The sequence below is a fragment of the Lissotriton helveticus genome, chromosome 8 (genome assembly GCF_964261635.1).
Source record: "Lissotriton helveticus chromosome 8, aLisHel1.1, whole genome shotgun sequence".
Classification (NCBI taxonomy): Eukaryota; Metazoa; Chordata; class Amphibia; order Caudata; family Salamandridae; genus Lissotriton; species Lissotriton helveticus.
Window position 1 is genome coordinate 1,468,576,396 of NC_136069.1, and position 21,388 is coordinate 1,468,597,783.

At 44.0% G+C, this 21,388-nt stretch overlaps 1 protein-coding gene across 1 annotated transcript in view; it reads left to right on the plus strand.

Annotated features, from left to right (window-relative positions):
- Nucleotides 1-21,388, plus strand: part of URB1 (URB1 ribosome biogenesis factor) — a 703,763-nt gene that overhangs the window by 42,240 nt on the left and 640,135 nt on the right. The window contains exons 3-4 of the mRNA XM_078658408.1: nucleotides 7,362-7,513; nucleotides 11,396-11,528. Of these exons, the coding sequence (XP_078514534.1) occupies nucleotides 7,362-7,513; nucleotides 11,396-11,528 (285 nt within the window). The remainder of the gene's footprint in view (nucleotides 1-7,361; nucleotides 7,514-11,395; nucleotides 11,529-21,388) is intronic.

Below are 21,388 nucleotides of genomic sequence, written 5' to 3' on the forward strand. Positions count from 1 at the left end.
TTATTGAGATGTCTACCCCTCCCCTGGCGTGCAAGTGCTTGATGATCAAGTGTGTGGCGAGTTCCATGGTCATGTCACCCCACCTATCCCCCAGGGCTGCATGGAGGGAATGGTACAGTAGGAATTGGCCAGTCGGCAAGTTGTTCAACTCTGTTAGTGTGCCAAGGGGGAGTAGAGCTCCAGTCTTGATTTAGGTCTCCCAGTGATTGGACTCCAGCTTCTAGTCAGGTCGATAGCTCCACGGTTGTTGTGATGCCGCTACCTAGCAGTGTGCCCTGTAGCGGCAGTGCTGGTGCATAGGGCAGTGTCGAGCGTGAAATGTATACACTTCTACGATAGCATTGGTATGCAACCACTAGGAGCAGTGACTCAGGTGTTTTGTGCTTGGCACAGGTGTGGACTATCCGAACTATAGATTCCATCGACCATGGCGGGAATCAGCGGCAGTACCATTCAGCAGAAGTCCCACCAGCCATCTCATGACCCGTTGCAATTTGTGAGGCAAGATAGTGTTGCTCCATGTTGGGGACTGCTAATCCTCCCCTATTTGGTGGGAGATAAAGCTTAGTGAGGGCTACGCGGTAGCGGGGGTTATTCCAGATAAATTCTCTCATGGTCTCTAAAAGCACACACTGCCTCAGTAGTTGGTGACACTGAACAAAAGTACTTTGTGTGCTGATATGCTCCTTGTGAAAGAGCGGAATGCTGTCACTCACAGTGAAGCCGACCGATATAGAGAGAGAGAGACAGAAATCTAATAAAAGCAAAAGGTCATGGTCAACGCCAGACCCAGATAGGGGCCCAATGATAAAAGAAATTCTCAAAAGTGCACCCATGGTATATATCCTTGCATTAAGTGCAGCTATATGGCTTTCATGTATTCCCAAGAACTTACAGAATTAGGACCAGAAATTGTACTCCTAGAAAATATTTGTGAATTGCATGTTAGCACGAGCAAATATGCATGTATAGATTTGCTCATGCTTAAATCTGAGTGTTCGCAAGTTCACTTTCCCTCTAATGAAAAAGTAGAAATGGAAGGAGCGTCTATATTCAAAATTAATAAATCAAATATTTTAGTCCATATGGGTTTCTTCGGCACTGCTTAGTTTGAGCATTCTTTTAGTACTACCAATGTATACCTTTTTTTCACTCACATAAAATCGCATAGATTACCCCAGTGCTATTACAGTTGATAAACTCTTTTAATTACATACTTTCTATTAGTGTTATGAGAAAAATCCTTAATCCTGTTGATTCCTGAGTCACAAACACTGCAGGCTCCACAGACCTAAATCCATTAGGGGGCTTGGGTAGCCAGCTAGAGTCTCCTGTTTTTATCGGCTCTATATAGTTCCTGGTAACCATATTCTTAATAGCTGGACTTCTCTTGAAAATCACTCCTGGTTTGTCACTAATCAAATCTGTCAGACCTGGTACGCCTCTCAATATGTTCCAGTTCTTGCCCAAGGCCTTAAAAACACTACCCTTCTCTGTACAATAAGTGGTGACAAATGGCACACGTTCCTTCGAATCCTTCTTCTGCTTTTGCTCCACGGTAGATTCTCTCTTTACACGCATGACTCACCCTCTAGTTTTTAGTAAATCTGCAGCCTTGTAACCCCTTTGTAGTATTCTGCATTGTAACTTGTCCAATGCCTTCCTAAAATCCTCTTCCTTGTTGCAGTTCCTACGTGTTCAGATCATTTCCCCAAAGGGGATTCCTCTAATTGTTGCTGCTGGATGGCCACTTTCTGCTCTTAATATAGAATTAGTAGCAGCTGCTCTTTTTAAACAATCTGCTATTAATAGTATCGCCATCCACGAACAGTTCTACATCCCAAAAATCTATTTTCTGACAATTCCAATTTACAGTAAGCTTGACATTAAATTCGTTAATATTCAGATAATCCTAGTATTCCATCAATTCTAATTGTGTACCATTCCCTATCAGAAAAGTATCGTCAATAAAGCTCACCGAAAACAGTATATGACCTGCCCACCTAGATGCTCCCCGGCTCCAGGCATGCTGCCTCTCAAACCTACCCCTAAAAAGGTTGGCGTAAGAGGGAGCAAACCTGGAGCCTATTGCAGTTCCCCTGATCTGATGGAACCATCCATCCTCGTAAAGAAAAAAAATATTTTCCAGAATCAACAGACTCCTTTCCTCTAACATTTTTGAATGATCCCTTAAACTTGCACTGCGGCTTCCTAAAAAGTGATTCACAGCCTGTATACCTTTTGTAGAGTCAATGCATGTATAAAGTCCTACCACATCTAGTGTAACCAAAATCAATCCTTCCTCCCATTTTACATCTTGCAATTTGTTCAAGAGATCCATAGTATCCCTTAAGTAAGAAGGTAAATTGACTACTAACGGTTTAAAAAAAGAATCAACAAATTCCGACAAGTGCTCTGTTACACTGCCAATCCCGGTAACAAAGCACATGTCGGAATTTGTTGATTCTTTTTTTAAACCATTAGTAGTCAATTTACCTTCTTATTTAAGGAATACTATGGATCTCTTGAACAAATTGCAAGATGTGAAATGGGAGGAAGGATTGATTTTGGTTACATTTATTAGTATAGGAAAAGTTTAGTAAAGAGTTGTTGAAAACCCTTAAAACATGAAAATTAGTAGGTTTGCACAAACTCCAAAGTGGATTCTAACCCTAAAACTATTGCTTTCCACTACCTTCAACCCAGTATGTAGCTCTGCGGAAATGTGGCAATATAAGGGGGTTGCAAGTGTTCTAACACTACTATGGTATGAGCCCTGGCATAATCAGAGAGACTATATCAGAGCTCTTATATAATGAGATTGCTGCCATATTTTGTCACTGCTCTACTTGGCACCAAAGGGACAAGTGGAATTTGTTACAGGACAAGTAGATTTATAAAGCTACCTGCCCCATGGACATGAAGATATTTGAATACATTTCACACCCTTATGTATGCCTTTGCCCAAGGGAGTTCCCCAATCCGTACCCCATGCGTGGATCGGTGCCACAAGTAGCACTACTGCTAGAGCGAAAAGCAGCGCAGACAGTGGTCATCCCTCCTGGGTCCCATGGCATATGGGTATGGGCGCGTAGATGCAGCAGCCAATCTATACTCATGCCTTTGGCTGTGTATAGAGTAGCCGGACGAGACTGAGACATCTAACCGTGACTCCATATTTGGCTAGGACCCCAAACAAGTAGTCCCACTCCAAAGAGTTGAAGGCTTTCTCAAGGTCTAAGACCAGGCATCCAGAGTGTGGCCATTGTCAAAGGGAGTAAGTGGATACTCTGAAGAAGCGTCTCAGGTTTAGCGATGTGTTGCGAGACGGAACAAAGCCGTTCAAGTCCGTATATACCAGAGTTTGCACCAACCGAGCCAGCCGGTCAGCCAGAATCTTAGCTAGGATTTTATAATCCGTGTTCAACAGGACAAGCAGGCGGTATGACCTAGTTCAGAGGGGTCCCTGTCCGGTTTAGGTAGGGAAACGAGTAGGGGGGCCTCCCACCTGGCATTAGGCAGCACGGGCAGTAGCCAGTAGGCAGCAGGGTGACCTCCACGTACCTCAGGCCCGGAGTCTGAGCCCAGCAGGGCCATCATCCAGCCTCCGGATGCTGCGTCTCGTAGGCCCGGGACCTGAGCCCAGCTGGGATGTCTATTGTACTCCGGGTGCCACAACACCATTCATCCAGAGGGCCCTGGTTAAGTCGGGCGGTCTACCCACTCCCTTCCTGGCCCCCTCCCAGTGAAGAGTAAGGTGCAGATCCTCCCCACCCACGTCGTGCAGCCTGGGCCCGATACGAACCCCGGGCCTGCGCAAGATGGGTGACACTGAATTGGAGGTGGGGGGGAGGGCTCACCTCGGTGCGGCGATCTGCTCCATCCACCTCCTCGATCTTCGCCCTCCAGGGGGCTCGAGACTTCAGTTTCCGCCCAATTTGTGGCCAGATCAGCCAGAGCAGACCCCCCCCATTCGGCAGTAGATGGCACGGACAGCGACTTGCAGGGAGCAAGACGACCTCTGCATACCGCAGGCCCGGGGTCGAAGACCAGCTGGGTTATCAATTGTCCACGGGATGCTGTCTCTTTTGAAGGGGCATCTGCGGGCGGGTGATATGGGCTCCCTGGTGTTCGCGTCCACTGCACTTTCCTCGAGCCAGTTCGGCAGCCAGGACTCACCCGCAGATCTTGCAGTTCTGTGCCTCTTTTACCCGGCCGCCATGGCTGTAACGGCTGCAGCTTCTGCACAGGGCTGCAACAGTTCAACAATCTTATCACGTGCCGCCCAGCTATCGCCATCTGCTACTTCCATAGCCCACTCTGCTCACGAGGCCAGCGCGTCGTGCGGCCCAGGTTAAAGCAGGCCCCGGCCAGCAGTTCTCCGCCTCCCACTAAGGGACGAATGTGTGATTCCTCCCTCGTATCAGCATGGCTAAGGACGGGACGGTATCCACTTCTTCTGGCAGATAGGATGGGGAAGATCACAGCTGAGAAGAATACATGCCAGATTGAGGGTTAGGGACGCGGAGCTTCAGAAGAATGCGTCCGCCATCTTAGCCTGCTGGCCGCGCCCCCAACGGGACCTCCTCATTATGGAATTGCTATGTCAGTACTGGGAGTTAGAGGCAATAGCTGAAACCTTTACTTAGTTTGTAATTGAAGATGAGGAACAAACTCATAAAACTGCATAGTGTTCCCTCGACCATGCCACATCATTTTTCTCAGAGAGAAGACGGTGGATAAAAATATTACTACCAAGCAAAACTTCAACAATTGATATATTTAAAAATAAAATACAATTCGTATTACCTATGTGATGCAAAGATTTAGTAACACCAGCTGCCTTTCTTTTTTACGAAAATTGAACATTAACCTCACTTCTCATCACATGCACACAGCCTCTCATCCTCCCACTCCATCTACCTCTCACATCCCTTGGCTATCGAGCTGGTTGCAAAACAATATCTGTAGACCTCCGAGCGACCTTGCTGTGTCCAAGACAAAGCAGTACAGCTGACCCCGCAGTTTCTCTCTTCTTGTTTAGTTGAGAAAGAAATTAGAAGGGCCTCAAAATACTTTGTCCCAGTGTCTTTTAGCTACTGAAATAATAGCTTTCCTTCCACGCTCATTATACTCTTCAGGCTGACTTGCACCTCTTCCCTAATGGCCAGCCTGCTGAGGAAGTTATCTGGCTCAACATCAGGAGTGGCCATGGATGAAGACGGCTGGAATGCCAGAAACCGGTCCTCGGAAGCTTCTTTCCGGTCCTGGGAAGACATGGCTTGGCAGTTCGGGCTGGACTGTTCCCATGAGGCACAGGGTCAGACTGATTTGCATATAGCCATGTCAGAACTGGGGTGGCAGAGTGGGCTAAAGAACGGTGATGGATTAAACCCAGATCTTTTGACTGGGTATGAGTGTTTGATTGATTCAGATGCTCCGTCCATCACCACCCCCTTTTGTACCGCTTTTGGCCGCCATAAGTGTGGCAGGGTATGCTCCGATGTGAGTCCCTTGCTCACTTTGCCACTGGATTCAAGCAAGCCGGGCTGAAGACGGCTGGAATGCCAGAAACCGGTCCTCGGAAGCTTCTTTCCGGTCCAGGGAAGACATGGCTTGGCAGTTCGGGCTGGACTGTTCCCATGAGGCACAGGGTCAGACTGATTTGCATATAGCCATGTCAGAACTGGGGTCGCAGAGTGGGCTAAAGAACGGTGATGGATTAAACCCAGATCTTTTGACTGGGTGTGAGTGTTTGATTCAGATGCTCCGTCCATCACCACCCCCTGTTGTACGGCTTTTGGACGCCATAAGTGTGGCAGGGTATGCTCAGACGGGAGTCCCTTGCTCACTTTGCCACTGGATTCAAGCAAGCCGGGCTGAAGACGGCTGGAATGCCAGAAACCGGTCCTCAGAAACTTCTTTCCGGTCCAGGGAAGACATGGCTTGGCAGTTCGGGCTGGACTGTTCCCATGAGGCACAGGATCAGACTGATTTGCATATAGCCATGTCAGAACTGGGGTGGCAGAGTGGGCTAAAGAACGGTGATGGATTAAACCCAGATCTTTTGACTGGGTGTGAGTGTTTGATTGATTCAGATGCTCCGTCCATCACCACCCCCTTTTGTACCGCTTTTGGCCGCCATAAGTGTGGCAGGGTATGCTCAGACGTGAGTCCCTTGCTCATTTTGCCACTGGATTCAAGCAAGCCGGGCTGAAGACGGCTGGAATGCCAGAAACTGGTCCTCGGAAGCTTCTTTCCAGTCCTGGGAAGACATGGCTTGGCAGTTCGGGCTGGACTGTTCCCATGAGGCACAGGGTCAGACTGATTTGCATATAGCCATGTCAGAACTGGGGTGGCAGAGTGGGCTAAAGAACGGTGATGGATTAAACCCAGATCTTTTGACTGGGTGTGAGTGTTTGATTGATTCAGATGCTCCGTCCATCACCACCCCCTTTTGTACCGCTTATGGATGTGCCTGTGGCATGGCTGTGAAGTTCACCCCCCCTACCAGTAGCCCCATGGGCAAACTCTGAGTTTTGTGTGCGACTGCCAGACATTTTCCTGCTGAGGTCAACGTTTTGTCCTTTCAAGAAGAGACGGTTGACAGACACTAAATGGAGTCCAAAATTTGACAATAGAAATGGAAGAAAGCCAGACGTAGATACAGACTCCTCTCTCTAGCTGTGCTCTCCCTCAGCAGTCATGGGAACAGAAGCAGCAGTGCCCTAACTGTAACTGGATGCATGATTTTGACAATACCAGGAACTCTTCTTCTCGACCAACTCTGTGCAAGAACCTGACTTTGAAGAATGTCCAGATTGCCCCATTACAGCTCCCACCTGAAGCAGTTGACCTCCAGCCCATATCAGTCCTGAGATATGCAGTGAAACAAGTACATGACTCCTTGAATGGATAAACAAGTCTCAGAAAAATCGTTCAACTGGGACACTCGATTATTGGCAAACTCTTACATTCCTCTGCTTAGCATTACTCTTCAATGCAAGATCTGTCATTACATCCCCATCCTCAGTGGTGCTCCTCTGTGCAATTGGTAAGTCCTGTTGAGCTCAAGTTTGCGGTTAGTGATTGATCTAGATTTTGAGAAACACTCGATAGAGTAAATGTGTCTTATTTACTTCTCTTGGTTGATTTTGTGCCATGTTTATTCAGACGTTGATTAGCTTAGCGCGCCACTTAAATTGATGAATTAATCCATTCTTCCTATGTTGAGAGAGTTACACAATAAAGATATGTGTTGTTGATATTTGCCAAATATATTACAAAATTTGAAAATCTCCATAATTATGCCTTTGAAAAAAGAAAACTAGTATCATTAATAGATGCCTTTTACCTTTCAGATGCTATTAATATTCCAAGCCTTGGAAGTCATTTTGTTGCGGACAGCCAGCGATCTTTCACACTTCAGTGTGGTTGGAATGAACATAGTCAAAAAGATAATTAATGCTTACATGAAATTGCTTTATTCTTCTTTGTACTCTGAAAGTCACAGGTAAGTGTCATCCTTGTGAGTTTTGCAGCTTATCCACCACATACTGCTATCCCTGCTTGCTTCATGGGGGACTTTTCACCAAAGGTGCTCCACCGGCTTGTAGGGAGTACTTTCAGTGAAAATGTTGTGCCTGCATTTTTTCTGATTTTCAGAGAAAGAAAAGTCATCATCCTGTTATGCTGGGAGATTTATCCCAGCCAGTGGGGATCATTGTGTTTTTCTCCTATGGCGGCTATGGTTTACATGGTAAGGGAAGGCCTGCCTCAAAGAGGATAGATCTTTGAAGCCTTAAAGGTGTCTGAGGCGCAGCCCAGGAGTGTTAATTTATGAAGGCTGCTGCTGGTCTATCATTGACAACTCAGCAGCTCTGCCATAGCTAAATGAGGAGGGAATTCAGCATTGGGGCAGAGCTGGGCACCTGCTGGTTTATAGTGGATGTCCTGCATCAGCCTCCCTCCCAATGATCCTCAAAGTATTCCATTGGCATGGGCTCACAACAGAGCACAATGCAATATGAACATGTTTGTGCTCATTCTATGTGTTTTCTTATTTCGTTCTATTTACATAATACTGTTTCCCTTTTTGATCTCTCACATTTACTTTGAGTCGGGTGTTTTTGCACATGGTGTTGTGCTGTATTATTGTGTATTTGATGAGACCACAAATCAACTTCAGGCCAGATACACTTGCGGTGATATGTTTGCGATGGCAATAGGATCTAAAGTGTTTACTTTTTCTAGCTGCACCTGCTAAGAAACCAGTTTCCTCCTTGTGTACTTCACATTGTACTTTGGGATCAGTGTTACTAGAAATGTATCTATGATCTTCCTACCTTCTAGGTATGATTAGTCTCTGCCGTGCACTTATCCTGGTTTTTATGATAAGACGTTTACTTTGTTGTGCATTTGTAACATACTGTTAAGTGCATTGCCAAGTAAACTCAATCAAACTTTTCTCACAGTGTTAATTTAATTGCACGTAGATTACAATTCAGAAACTTGTTTGTTCACATGTTAGGTTTTTTTATGTGAACATCCCTCTATATGTCTACATATGGACCATTCTTGAAAACTAGGAAAGCCTTAAAAATCTGGCTGTCCCCCTGATCACTGTTGGAGTTTGTTTAGGGTTGGTTTTCACACCGTTAATTCGGTTTCAGCCCCAAGGCAAGTGATAGTACATGTTATAATGCACTACCATAATCAAAATCCGCATTTCCATAGCCCTCCGGCATCATTGAGTTTATTTATATCACCAAAGAAGTTGCTCAAGAGATCATCATTTGGTTAACAATGCCACGACAAAAGCACAATGTTATCCAAAGTCTTACTGCAAACTGCTTAGACCAGACTTGGAGAGGCTAGTCATTTGTTGAGCAGGAATCAACTCGTGCATTTCAGTAAAAAGTACCCATACTGTTTTGAGCCACTGCCTCTCTCTCTCTCACCCAAGGTGTGCCATTATGATCAGAGCTTTCAACAGTGTTATAGGGGAACCACTGTGTTTCACTCCCATTTTGATTTGCTGTCACGTGGTTGCACAGGCCCCTCCTTTTCTCAAGATAATGGTTAAGTACACATATCATGGGTCACAAACCTTCCCATAGGGACGTGGAGCGCTCTGCTTTGTTTCCCAGCCGCCACACAGGGCCCATGCTCCAGAAGAAGCAACACTCTGCTCTCAGTGCTTCTTAGTTTAATTTTACAAACTTTTGGGAACATGATTGGAGTGCAAATTAAAATGAAGACCTATCTGATGGGCTTACTTCAATTTCTTTGCATTACTCATTGGCTTTGCTATAGGGGCATGATTCTTAAATGCATGAACCCACCACCTGTGGTGCTCTCTCCCTTGTGCCGCCGACCTGCTCCACTTTATTTTTCCCCTCTTGCTCCTCCGTTGTCCTCCCATTGCTACTATTTTCTCTTAAAATATAAATGTCAAATGTATAAAGATTGTCAATCCCCTGTTTGAATTCAGACATGTGACCTGCAGGTTATTCACAGATCTTTGTAGCGAGCACTACCTGAGCTACTTTACTAAATATGTCCCGTACGTACATCACCCTTCTTTCTACCCGTTCACGCTGCTCTTTTCCTGGCTGCAGTGCCCACTTGTTTCAGTTTTGTTCCATTTATGAGCGAATTGATAGGTGCTGTGGATTTTCTTTCTGTGTGTTGTGTTGCTTTAACAGAGCAAATTGACTTGGCTTTAATGAGTGAAGGTTTTTCAACATGCAAGTTAGCAATTGACACCCATGGGGTCTTAGCGATCAGTGGTTGCCTGCACCTGTGTCTTTTATTTTAAGTATAGAGCTTTTATCGGTGCACCAAGTCACATATGCCGCTTCAGAGCACTGTAGCTGATAAAGACAAAGAAAAATGAAAATCATGGGAGTTCTAGCTGCAAGGAAGTTACAGTCCAGCCCTATATGTTGGGGTACTTGGATCTGGCAATCCATAGCCGCTCCTGGTTTTGTTTACTCTGAAATCACTGGGTGGTTTCTTCCGAACCTGACCCAGCGTGCCAGGGAGGTATTTGCCGACTTGACAATGAACTGGTTGACCACACTCTTCCCAGGGAGGTAAGCAGATACTGGTGCCACGGTCGGATTCAACCAGAAGTGACACGAAGGATGGTGCATCTTAATTTCTTTTCTACCTTCTTCCTAAGGCCTATGAAAAGCTGTTGCTATCAGAAACATTGAAATAATCGCAAGATATTGCCTTACGAGACAACATCTGGTATTGAGGTCTTTGTTTTTGGACTCTAGTGACTATACCAATCGTGCTGTCACTTTTGACAACCACAGCTGATGCAAAATGTCCTGTAATTCAAAATGTCATTTTAAGGACCTGAAAGACACTTGTTAAGCCTCTCTCTCTCTTAAACCATAGTATCGACCCGCACTGCACTTTCATACTTGATCTCCTGAATCCCAATCCATTCGTCTTTCTTATAAATGCCAGCTCCTTACCCGAACGTTCAGGGCTACTGTGTCCTCTTAGTGTGGTTTACATTGAAGAACAAACTCTCCGCACACAAATCGTTCGGTTTGTGGACAAATAACAACGTTGCACTCACAGACAACTTTCAAAAACAGAAGACCAACCGTTGCAACTTTTTTCCTTACTTCAAAGCACTTTCTGACTGCTTCCTACACAGAATACCATTGCCTTCTTGGTGTTGTTTTAAATAATGCATCCCCATAAAGTTTGTTTTCAAGAATATAATACGTCACCTCTGATGCGATTGTTTAATGTCAGGGGCCTCCTACTTTATGTGACACAGAACCCCTTGGTTATATGTGATATCCCTAAATCTATAAATTGGGATGCATTATTCAGTACATAAACAGATTTGTGAATTCAGTTTAGTCTTCGGATATAATTATTGTCCGAGGCAGCCCACAATTGCATCTATTAAGGCTTCACTATAGACTTCTCCATTGGAGTTAAGTAGGCACTAGTTGTGATTTAGCGACAGACCTCTGACCTCTTAAAACTAAACCACTAGATTAATTTTAGCCTTGGTGATGATTCTAACCAGCACACTTGTACTTGCTTAATTATTACAGGTTCAATACCCTTGGCTTTCTTATAGATGCAAACTAGGTGATTCAGTTTAATGTCCCATATGCATTTTTTATTGATGCTGAGTTGTTTTGAACTCTTCAGGTTCTTTATGTTGTGCATGTGTAGTCAACGTCCCCCCTCCCCCAAATATTTCATATCCTTTGGCAAAATGTGCATGGACATGTGGCTGCATATACACGTATAAAAACTAATTCTGGGAACATGCTTTGCTAGCATGTTTTTAGGCTTGCTATTTCCAGTGAACCAAACTTGTACACACAACTTGTTCTTCTTGTTGTTTGAATAGGATGGCTCGTGCCTGCCTTAACCTGATGTCTGCAATGGTGACTCAAGGTCCAGATTCTGCAAGAGATTTCTTTAGCCAGTTTGATTTCCATAACAAATACTTGAGTGGATTATTGAAAAAAAGAGATAAACAGGTGGGTACTGAACGACATCATAAAGTGATTTATGGTTTCTTGGAGATGGAATGTTAACTTCGGCAAATAATGTTTATGGATGTGTGAAAGTGTATGGCTTCGCCTCTGCAAATGACATGCATGTCTTAAGACCCCACCAGGCAGGTGCAGAATGTGCAACTAGATGCCCAGAAGCGTTGGGGGAGATTAGCTTATGTTCAATGTTTCTTCACAAGTTTGCACAAAAAGATACTCATGAAGTTTGCAAGTTGTGGCTACCAAACGATTATAGCACAGAGGGCTGTATTGCTTGTGTTGAATCTGAGCCAAAAATGTTCAGTTTAGGAGAAGCAAAGATGGGCACATTACGACATGATGTGGTTGCTGTAGAAGCAGACTTCACTCAGGGACATCGGTCTGTCCAGCGTTGAGGATAAGAACTCAGAGGAAACCAAGTTTCCGAAAGGAGAGGGCTCTGAGACCGAAGAAAGGATCATTGATCTTAAGAGACTGAAAGTAACAGGGAAGGCATTGAAGTTTGGTGAGCTCAAGAAATGCAAACTGTTAACATTATAACATGCACTGGGATGGAGCTAATAAAAAAGAACTTGAAGTTCGAGAACAATCCTCCAGCGTCAAAGCACTTGATGACCAAAAGGGGATAAAGCATGATGAGCCCCATGGGTCCAAGACCAAGAGAGTTTGTCTCATGCAATGTCATGAGATGGCTTTGACTCCAAAAGGTGATTATGACCGGTTGTGGGTAAGTGAGTTGATGGATAAGGAAGCTCAGATGCTGACTAGGAACTCAACACACTGAGGATGAACGGGTGCTCGACGTTGAGTGAAAGACGCAATAATTTGAGGCAAAAATGGCAGCTTTGTTGTAGAAAGTGTTTGAGATTAATCGTTAAAGGTGTTTGCAGTGTAAGAGGAGCATAGCCCTCCAAATATGCATTAACCACATGCGTGAACAGGCAGAGTTCCTCTGTGAAGATGAAGACATCACCTTTGAGGAACATGACACAAATGAGGATTGAACATGCGGGTACATCCCAGGGAGGCACACCTGGATGGCTCAAGAACAATGATTCCACTGTACTTTAGAAGTATTTATTTGTTCAAATTATTCGTTTTAGGTAGATGATATTATTGTTCATATCAATAACCTTGGATATTTGATCAACATATCGTTTCAAGCATGTAGCTCCGATGCATTTCGGGCTAAAAACGCCCTTTTTCAAGGAGCGCTGAAAGAAGAAGAAATTAACGATGGTTAGGATCGTGAAGGCGGGTCACATGGTGAGAAACAGTGGAAAAAATTACCGGTGGGTGGGTATATGGAGTTTAAGTGACTAGGAAGTGAATGCGGTAAAAATGACTTGCATATCGCGATGAAAGAGTGAACGTGAAAGGTAGAGGTTTCATGCGCTACAAATCGCAATGATAAAGTGAACGTGAAAGATAAAAGTATCATGCACGTTGTGTTGAATAGTTCGAAACTAGGTGTAAAAAATCGGGGAGCGGATCAACTCATGCTGCCAAGGCGGCGTGCTCCGGTGAATAGAGTGCCAGCGATTAGTTCGATGGTTTAAACAAGCGGGTTAAACACTTACTTCATGCGGGAGAAAGCGTGCGTCTCGCTGTCAGCGTGCTCGGTGTGTTTGGACTAACGGAGAGTGGAGAATAAGAGGGTGGGGAGTTTGGTCGACATAGACAAGGGGTTGGGACACGAGTGGTGGCGGCCATCTTAGAACGGGAAACATAGAAGTGTGGTGATAGATAAAGAATGAGTGCAAACGAACAATGCTTCAGATAACAACATTATGTTACAAATAGATTACAAAAAGCAACTATATTCTGCCCGATCATTGAGTCCATTGGGTTTAAGGGTCTGTAATCTGTAAATCCATTCTAGTTCTCTTTGTAAGAGGAATTTGCGAATGTCAATGCCCTCTTTTTTAGAAGCTGTCTCTAACACGATAAACTGCAGTTGAGCGATGGTGTGGCGAAATTCATTGAAATGTACAGCTAGATTCGACCTTTCATTTTTAGTGCGAATATTTGACTTATGTTCATTCATGCGTGTTTTCACTTTTCTTTCAGTTTTGCCAACATATAGTTGTCCACATGGGCATTTTATCGCATAAATCAGGTTCATTGAATCACAAGTTGCGTTGACATGTAGTTTGATGGGGTTACCTTTCATCGGATGTTGTATGATGTTACCTTTAATGATAGAGTTGCAATTGCTGCAATTTTTGCATGGTATGGTTCCTTTGTATTCAACGTGGCTTTCGGACGCATTTGAAAGAATTTCTTTTAAATTCTTACTGCGGGAGTATGCGAACAGAGGTAAATCCTGAAAACATTCCCTGAAATCAGGTTCCATTTGGAGAATAGGCAAAAATTTGAGGATGATTTTTTTGAAAATATGGCTGGTGGTGGAATATTTGGATACAAGGACCATCCGTTTGGTCGTGTCAGTTGGTTGTTTTTTTTGCAAGCTGTCCTGTCTGCTAATAGTTGCTACGCGTGTTAGGGCATCATTGAGAATCAAAGGTGGGTAACCCCTTTCGGTGAAACGATTTTGCATTTCTGTCAATCTGGTTATGCATGTTGCTTCTTCTGAGACTATGCGTTTGATGCGTAGCATTTGAGAAAAGGGGAGGTGTTTTTTTAATGATTCTTGGTGAAAACTGGAGTAGTGCAAAGTGTTGTTGCGGTCGGTGCTTTTCCGGTACAGGTCTGTGATGATTTTCTTGTTGATGATCTTTATGTTGACATCCAGAAATGAAATTTCGTTGTCGCTCATGAGCCATGTGAGTTTAATTCGTTCATCCTTGGTGTTGAGGGTGTTCAAAGCTGCATTGAGAGATTCCTTGGTGTCTGTCCATAAGAAAAACAGGTCATCGATGTACCTGACGTACATTTTGATTTTGTCACTGAAATCGGGGTTGTCATAGATGTGTTGCTGTTCGTAGTTGTGCATGTATATGTTAGCGTACGTGGGAGCCGCACAATTTCCCATCGCCATTCCTGAGCGTTGTAAATACCATTTGATGATGTGTCCGTTTGGGTGTTAGGTGGTCGATTGCGACGTTTTTGAGCGTATATGTCGGCCCAGGTATAGACCTCGTCTAGCTTGTAATCAAGAGTATCGCGGCGATATTTTCTTATTTTGCGATCGTTGATTTCTTTAGTGTGCTTGTCAAGTGTACTCTTGATGTCTTGCAACATGGTATCCAATTCTTCAGTGGTTAAGAGATCTTTCAATTCAGAATCTACTTCACTGATTTCTTTTTCAAGGTCTTTTAAAATGCTAGACAATTCTTCACCAATGAGCAAGATTAGGTCGAGGCTGCACTTATTGAGTATGCCTTCCCATTTGTCTTTAAATGTCTTAGAGTTTTTACACAAAGAGGGCTTAAGGGAGATTCTAAGTCCTCGTGGGATTCTGTGGGCTCTGTGGTACCGTAATAATGTGCTCGCGTGGAGCTTCTGGTTGATGTGTCGCTTTGAAAGGTATATAAGTTGTTTCAGGCATTGTTCTTTGGAACTACCCCAAAAGTCCTGTCATCCACATGGCACCGAAAATACACAAAAATCTGCAAAACCCCCCCTTTCGACCAATCGTGTCCACTAAAGGATCCATCCATGAACATGTCGGTAAATATATCGACAAATACCTACAACCTACAGTTACCAATATGCGGAGTTACATTAAGGATACCACCGAATTTCTTTTGAAATTACAACAAGTGGACATCAGCACCCTTGAATCCATCACATTATGCACGGCTGACGTTGGTGCATTGTACACTTCGATACCCCATCAGGGAGGTATAGAAGCGATCGAACAAACCTTACTACAAAGTGACATTGAACCATCCATGCAATCGTTTCTAATGGAACTTATGGTATACACCTTATACCATAGTTACTTTCAGCATGACAAAAAATGGTATTTACAACGCTCAGGAATGGCGATGGGAAATTGTGCGACTCCCACGTACGCTAACATATACATGCACAACTACGAACAGCAACACATCTATGACAACCCCGATTTCTGTGACAAAATCAAAATGTACGTCAGGTACATAGATGACCTGTTTTTCTTATGGACAGACACCAAGGAATCTCTCAATGCAGCTTTGAACACCCTCAACACCAAGGATGAACGAATTAAACTCACATGGCTCATGAGCGACAACGAAATTTCATTTCTGGATGTCAACATAAAGATCATCAACAAGAAAATCATCACAGACCTGTACCGGAAAAGCACCGACCGCAGCAACACTTTGCACTACTCCAGTTTTCACCAAGAATCATTAAAAAAAACACCTCCCCTTTTCTCAAATGCTACGCATCAAACGCATAGTCTCAGAAGAAGCAAAATGCATAACCAGATTGACAGAAATGCAAAATCGTTTCACCGAAAGGGGTTACCCACCTTCGATTCTCAATGATGCCCTAACGCGCGTAGCAACTATTAGCAGACAGGACAGCTTGCAAAAAAAACAACCAACTGACACGACCAAACGGATGGTCCTTGTATCCAAATATTCCACCACCAGCCATATTTTCAAAAAAATCATCCTCAAATTTTGGCCTATTCTCCAAATGGAACCTGATTTCAGGGAATGTTTTCAGGATTTACCTCTGTTCGCATACTCCCGCAGTAAGAATTTAAAAGAAATTCTTTCAAATGCGTCCGAAAGCCACGTTGAATACAAAGGAACCATACCATGCAAAAATTGCAGCAATTGCAACTGTATCATTAAAGGTAACATCATACAACATCCGATGAAAGGTAACCCCATCAAACTACATGTCAACGCAACTTGTGATTCAATGAACCTGATTTATGCGATAAAATGCCCATGTGGACAACTATATGTTGGCAAAACTGAAAGAAAAGTGAAAACACGCATGAATGAACATAAGTCAAATATTCGCACTAAAAATGAAAGGTCGAATCTAGCTGTACATTTCAATGAATTTCGCCACACCATCGCTCAACTGCAGTTTATCGTGTTAGAGACAGCTTCCAAAAAAGAGGGCATTGACATTCGCAAATTCCTCTTACAAAGAGAACTAGAATGGATTTACAGATTACAGACCCTTAAACCCAATGGACTCAATGATCGGGCAGAATATAGTTGCTTTTTGTAATCTATTTGTAACATAATGTTGTTATCTGAAGCATTGTTCGTTTGCACTCATTCTTTATCTATCACCACACTTCTATGTTTCCCGTTCTAAGATGGCCGCCACAACTCGTGTCCCAACCCCTTGTCTATGTCGACCAAACTCCCCACCCTCTTATTCTCCACTCTCCGTTAGTCCAAACACACCAAGCACGCTGACAGCGAGACGCACGCTTTCTCCCGCATGAAGTAAGTGTTTAACCCGCTTGTTTAAACCATCGAACTAATCGCTGGCACTCTATTCACCGGAGCACGCCGCCTTGGCAGCATGAGTTGATCCGCTCCCCGATTTTTTACACCTAGTTTCGAACTATTCAACACAACGTGCATGATACTTTTACCTTTCACGTTCACTTTATCATTGCGATTTGTAGCGCATGAAACCTCTACCTTTCACGTTCACTCTATCATCGCGATATGTAAGTCATTTTTACCGCATTCACTTCCTAGTCACTTAAACTCCATATACCCACCCACCGGTAATTTTTTCCACTGTTTCTCACCATGTGACCCGCCTTCACGATCCTAACCATCGTTCATTTCTTCTTCTTTCAGCGCTCCTTGAAAAAGGGCGTTTTTAGCCCGAAATGCATCGGAGCTACATGCTTGAAACGATATGTTGATCAAATATCCAAGGTTATTGATATGAACATTAATATCATCTACTAAAGTACAGTGGAATCATTGTTCTTGAGCCATCCAGGTGTGCCTCCCTGGGATGTACCCGCATGTTCCATGCGCACACAACTCTTCATTAATCAATTGGGCGTTTTTTTGACGGAAACGCAACCAAGGAGCGCACCCCTCCGAGATAACTATCTCCTCACTGAATCGCTTCTACCCATTGCTGTGCATCCTCTGCACTTATCATAGACAAATGAGGATTGGCAAGACCTCAATGCTGACTCTCCGGAGGAGAGAGTGGACTCTTATCCCATGGGGTCATCACAGCCAGATGAGCTAGTGGTGTACATTTTCATAACATAACTGGCAGCAGATACCTACTGAGTGCAACTTGAGGAGGAACAAGCAAAGTCCTGCTTCCTCCCAGAAGCTCTCATGCCATCCCAGAAAAGTAATTTGTATCTCCAAGTGATCCCTAGCATCCTTGACCAAAGGAAGGATACCTATTGAGAATCTGCGTAATTGAAGGCAGTGACCCCATGAGTCGAAAACAAATCTAAACGCTCCTCACAGACCCGATTTGTTCATCAGGGGCAATAGAGTGGCTGACTTGATAATTGCAACTGCAGCCGTGAAGAGAGGCATCAACTCTACATCCGTGTGACCAATCCCAGATAAAGAGAGCAAAAGGGTGGAAATAGAGAGAGCACCAGCCAGCTAGTGGAGGATTGCAAACTCCAGCAATCTCAACTGCTATGGCCACAAGCAATGTGAGTAGATTGAAAAAAATGCAGCACAGTCAAGACAGTCAATCAGGAATGAAAGATGGTATCTAACACATGCCTCACATCGTTCCAAGATGTAGCAGACACTGCAGGGAGACAGATGTGTAGATGGACAGTATTGTAAGGAACACCCGGGTCTCTGGGTTCAAGCCAGAAGTGCAAGCCTCTTTTATAAACGAACTGAACAAAAGAAAAACATCCGGGCCACCAAGAGAAAACAAGCACAGCAGGGAGGGATTATCTCACTGGCAGCACAAGTACAAGAACAATTGTGAAAGCAAGCTAGAGAAAAGGTCCCCAAAAGCGCGATCAACACAGGGGGTACAATAAGGATACTTTATAGTACCAAAAGCAGATCATTCCTTATGGCTGATACTGGACCTCAAACTGCTAAACAGATACATTAAAAACGGAGCGGTTTCATGTGACCATGCTGCAGGAGGTCATACCACTTCTGAAAAAGAGAGACTATATGTTCCATTAAAGACCACTAGAACGCCTGTGTGCGCATATCGATAAACCATAGGCAAAATCAGTTTCCTCAGATATGTCGTGGACAAGGTACATTATCTGTGCGAAATATTACCCTTCAGGATAAAATGCGCACCTAGAGTTTATATGAAATGTCTGCCTGTAGTAGCTGCTTAATTAAGGAGAAGGGCAATACATGTATAACCCTATCTGGATGACTGTCTCATAAGGTGAGATTGCAACAACAATGCAAGTATAACATTCAAACATTCATGCAAACACTACACAGACTAAGGTGCTTTATAAACCTGGAGAAATCTTCCCTTGTCCCACAGCAAGAAAAGGTGTTCCTGGTGCGAAACTTAACTCGAAATAAGCGAAAACAATTCCCAAATACACATGAGAGCCCTAGCAAAGAGTGCAAACTCCCCGTCACCAGAGTGGACAGTCTCTGACAGTGAGAACTATAATAAGTTGGTGGATATGATGGTGGCTTGAATATGGGTCATTTCTCATGCCAAGTTAAACATGCGCCCCATCCAGGTCTGATTCCTGAGCAATTGTTCACAGGCCACCGGGAATCGAGAGCATCCAGTGGTTGTTTCTCAGGGGATGCAAAAGTAGGTAAAGTGGTAGAACCTGGAAAACCTCACTATAGGAAGACCATTCAAATCTGCAACCCCCTCAGTGACTCTCACATGGATGCAACCCACACAGGTAAATCTGAACATCAGGGGGCTGTGGTGTCCTGTGTACCCAGTAAAGCACAACACCGTGTTAGAACTCGAGAATGTCTTCCTTGCATTAAAGGCTTTTAGTGCCCAGTTAAAGGGGAAAAGGTTAAAATCCATACAGTCAACACAACCCCCATATTCTGCCTCATCAAGCAGGAGGATACATCCTATGTGATTTCCAAACTCGACCAAGACATTTGGAGATGGACCATCTAAAAATACTCAACCCTAGTGGCAGGGCACCTACCAGTAATATAAAACTTAGAGGCAGGCAGCCTAAGCGGGCACAAGTTCCATGCTTGAATGGAAGCTGAAAAAGCAAGTACTACAAGGGATGTTTCAAAGAATGGGCACATCAGACCTGATTGCAGCACCAGAAACCCGAAATGCCAAGATTTTGCATCTAGGTACCCACATAATCTGTTGACCGGTCAGGAAAAATTGCATTTGTTTTTTCTATCCAAATAACTTTCTACTAATGGTTATCAACAAGTGCAAATAGTCGCCCATGACTCTAATCTGCAAGACAGACACGGTACTCCGCCTAATTGGGGGTCTCACACGGGCCAGAAATAAAACTACCACACTCAAGACTTGCTAACCATGCAGGAGAAACAAGTCTTTCACCTGGAGCCAGACAGCCTCATCCTTGAGGTGTAGCTACTGAGGACATATAATTTGCGAACCTGGGTACCCCATAGAAAAGCATTGAGGTCCTCTGGAAGGCCAGAACATTGAGTGCAAGAAATTGCTACACTGCGAAGTGAAACCTATCTTCATTGCTGCAACAGGGATGTGCAACAGGCAGGTATGAACACATGGGACACTACAGCCATTAAATACTGTATCAACCTTCCAGATGAGTCCACTTGGCATCCATTGTGGCATACACTAGTGGGGGCATATATGGTGAAGTTTCTTCACTACGCTGGTCATCAAGCAAATCTTAGAGGGAGCGAAGAGGAAGCACTACCACAGGTAACACCTATGCCCACGTGAAATCTAAACGTAATGCTCACACAGCTAACAAAGGTACCCTTTTAGCCAATGCATAAGGCAGAACTCAAAACACAGCCATCACATTACCATACAAGGTCAGCGAAATGCAAGTTCTAAAAACAGTGGAACCTTACTTACAGATTCACAAGGGCAGGTATTGTTATAAGAATAAACACAGTTTCCTCCCCTATGTCATCGATTACTTCCACGTTAAAAGGTCTGTTCAACTGCCCGGGGTGACCAAGCAGCCGAGGACACATGTAGAATGGGCATTGAACACATTAGATGTGTAGAAGGCAGTCGGACTTACTTCAGAAAAAAAAAACGATCAGAAAAGAAAGGCGGCTTTCATTTGCACCAGCTAACAGAGCTTCACCTGTGTCCTAGAGGACAATCGCAAGGTGGATAAGATAGACAATTCGTACATCCTACCATAAAGCATGAGTGGCACTATAGGAACAACTAAGGGTGAACTGTACAAGGAAGAAGGAGGGGGGGGGCTACATTTGCCTTTGTCGCAAACGTTTCCATTAATGAAATATAGATATGGCTGCAACATGGTCATCCATACATAACTTCACCAAATACTGTTGTGTGGAGTTTCAAGTCAGCAGAGGCGTGCAGGTTAGACAGATGGTAGTGAAACACCTATGTGCTTGCAGTCCTTCATTTTAACCCAGCCTTCCAAAGGAGAAGAATGCAGCTACAAAATCAATGCACAGCAAAGTGAATCAGAAAAGATTTATGCTGCAAAACGAAATTGTTACTTACCTCTGGGAGAAGATTTGCAGCTTAAAAACATTTCTGTAGTCACATATGACCATCTCACCTCCCTAGAAAGGAGGTGCCTTAAACTTAACAAATTGGAGGGACTCAAATAGTAGACTGGAAGCCTGAGGAAGGAGTTGCAAAAAAACCAAGCATTTGCAATGCAATAGGTCTCGCAGCATTAAAGTTTGAGTTATTGGCATTGTATATGACAATGGGTTGCATTAAATTTTTAGCTAAGTCTGTATTGGTGTTACTAAAGGTTCAAGTCCACAAGGCTTAGT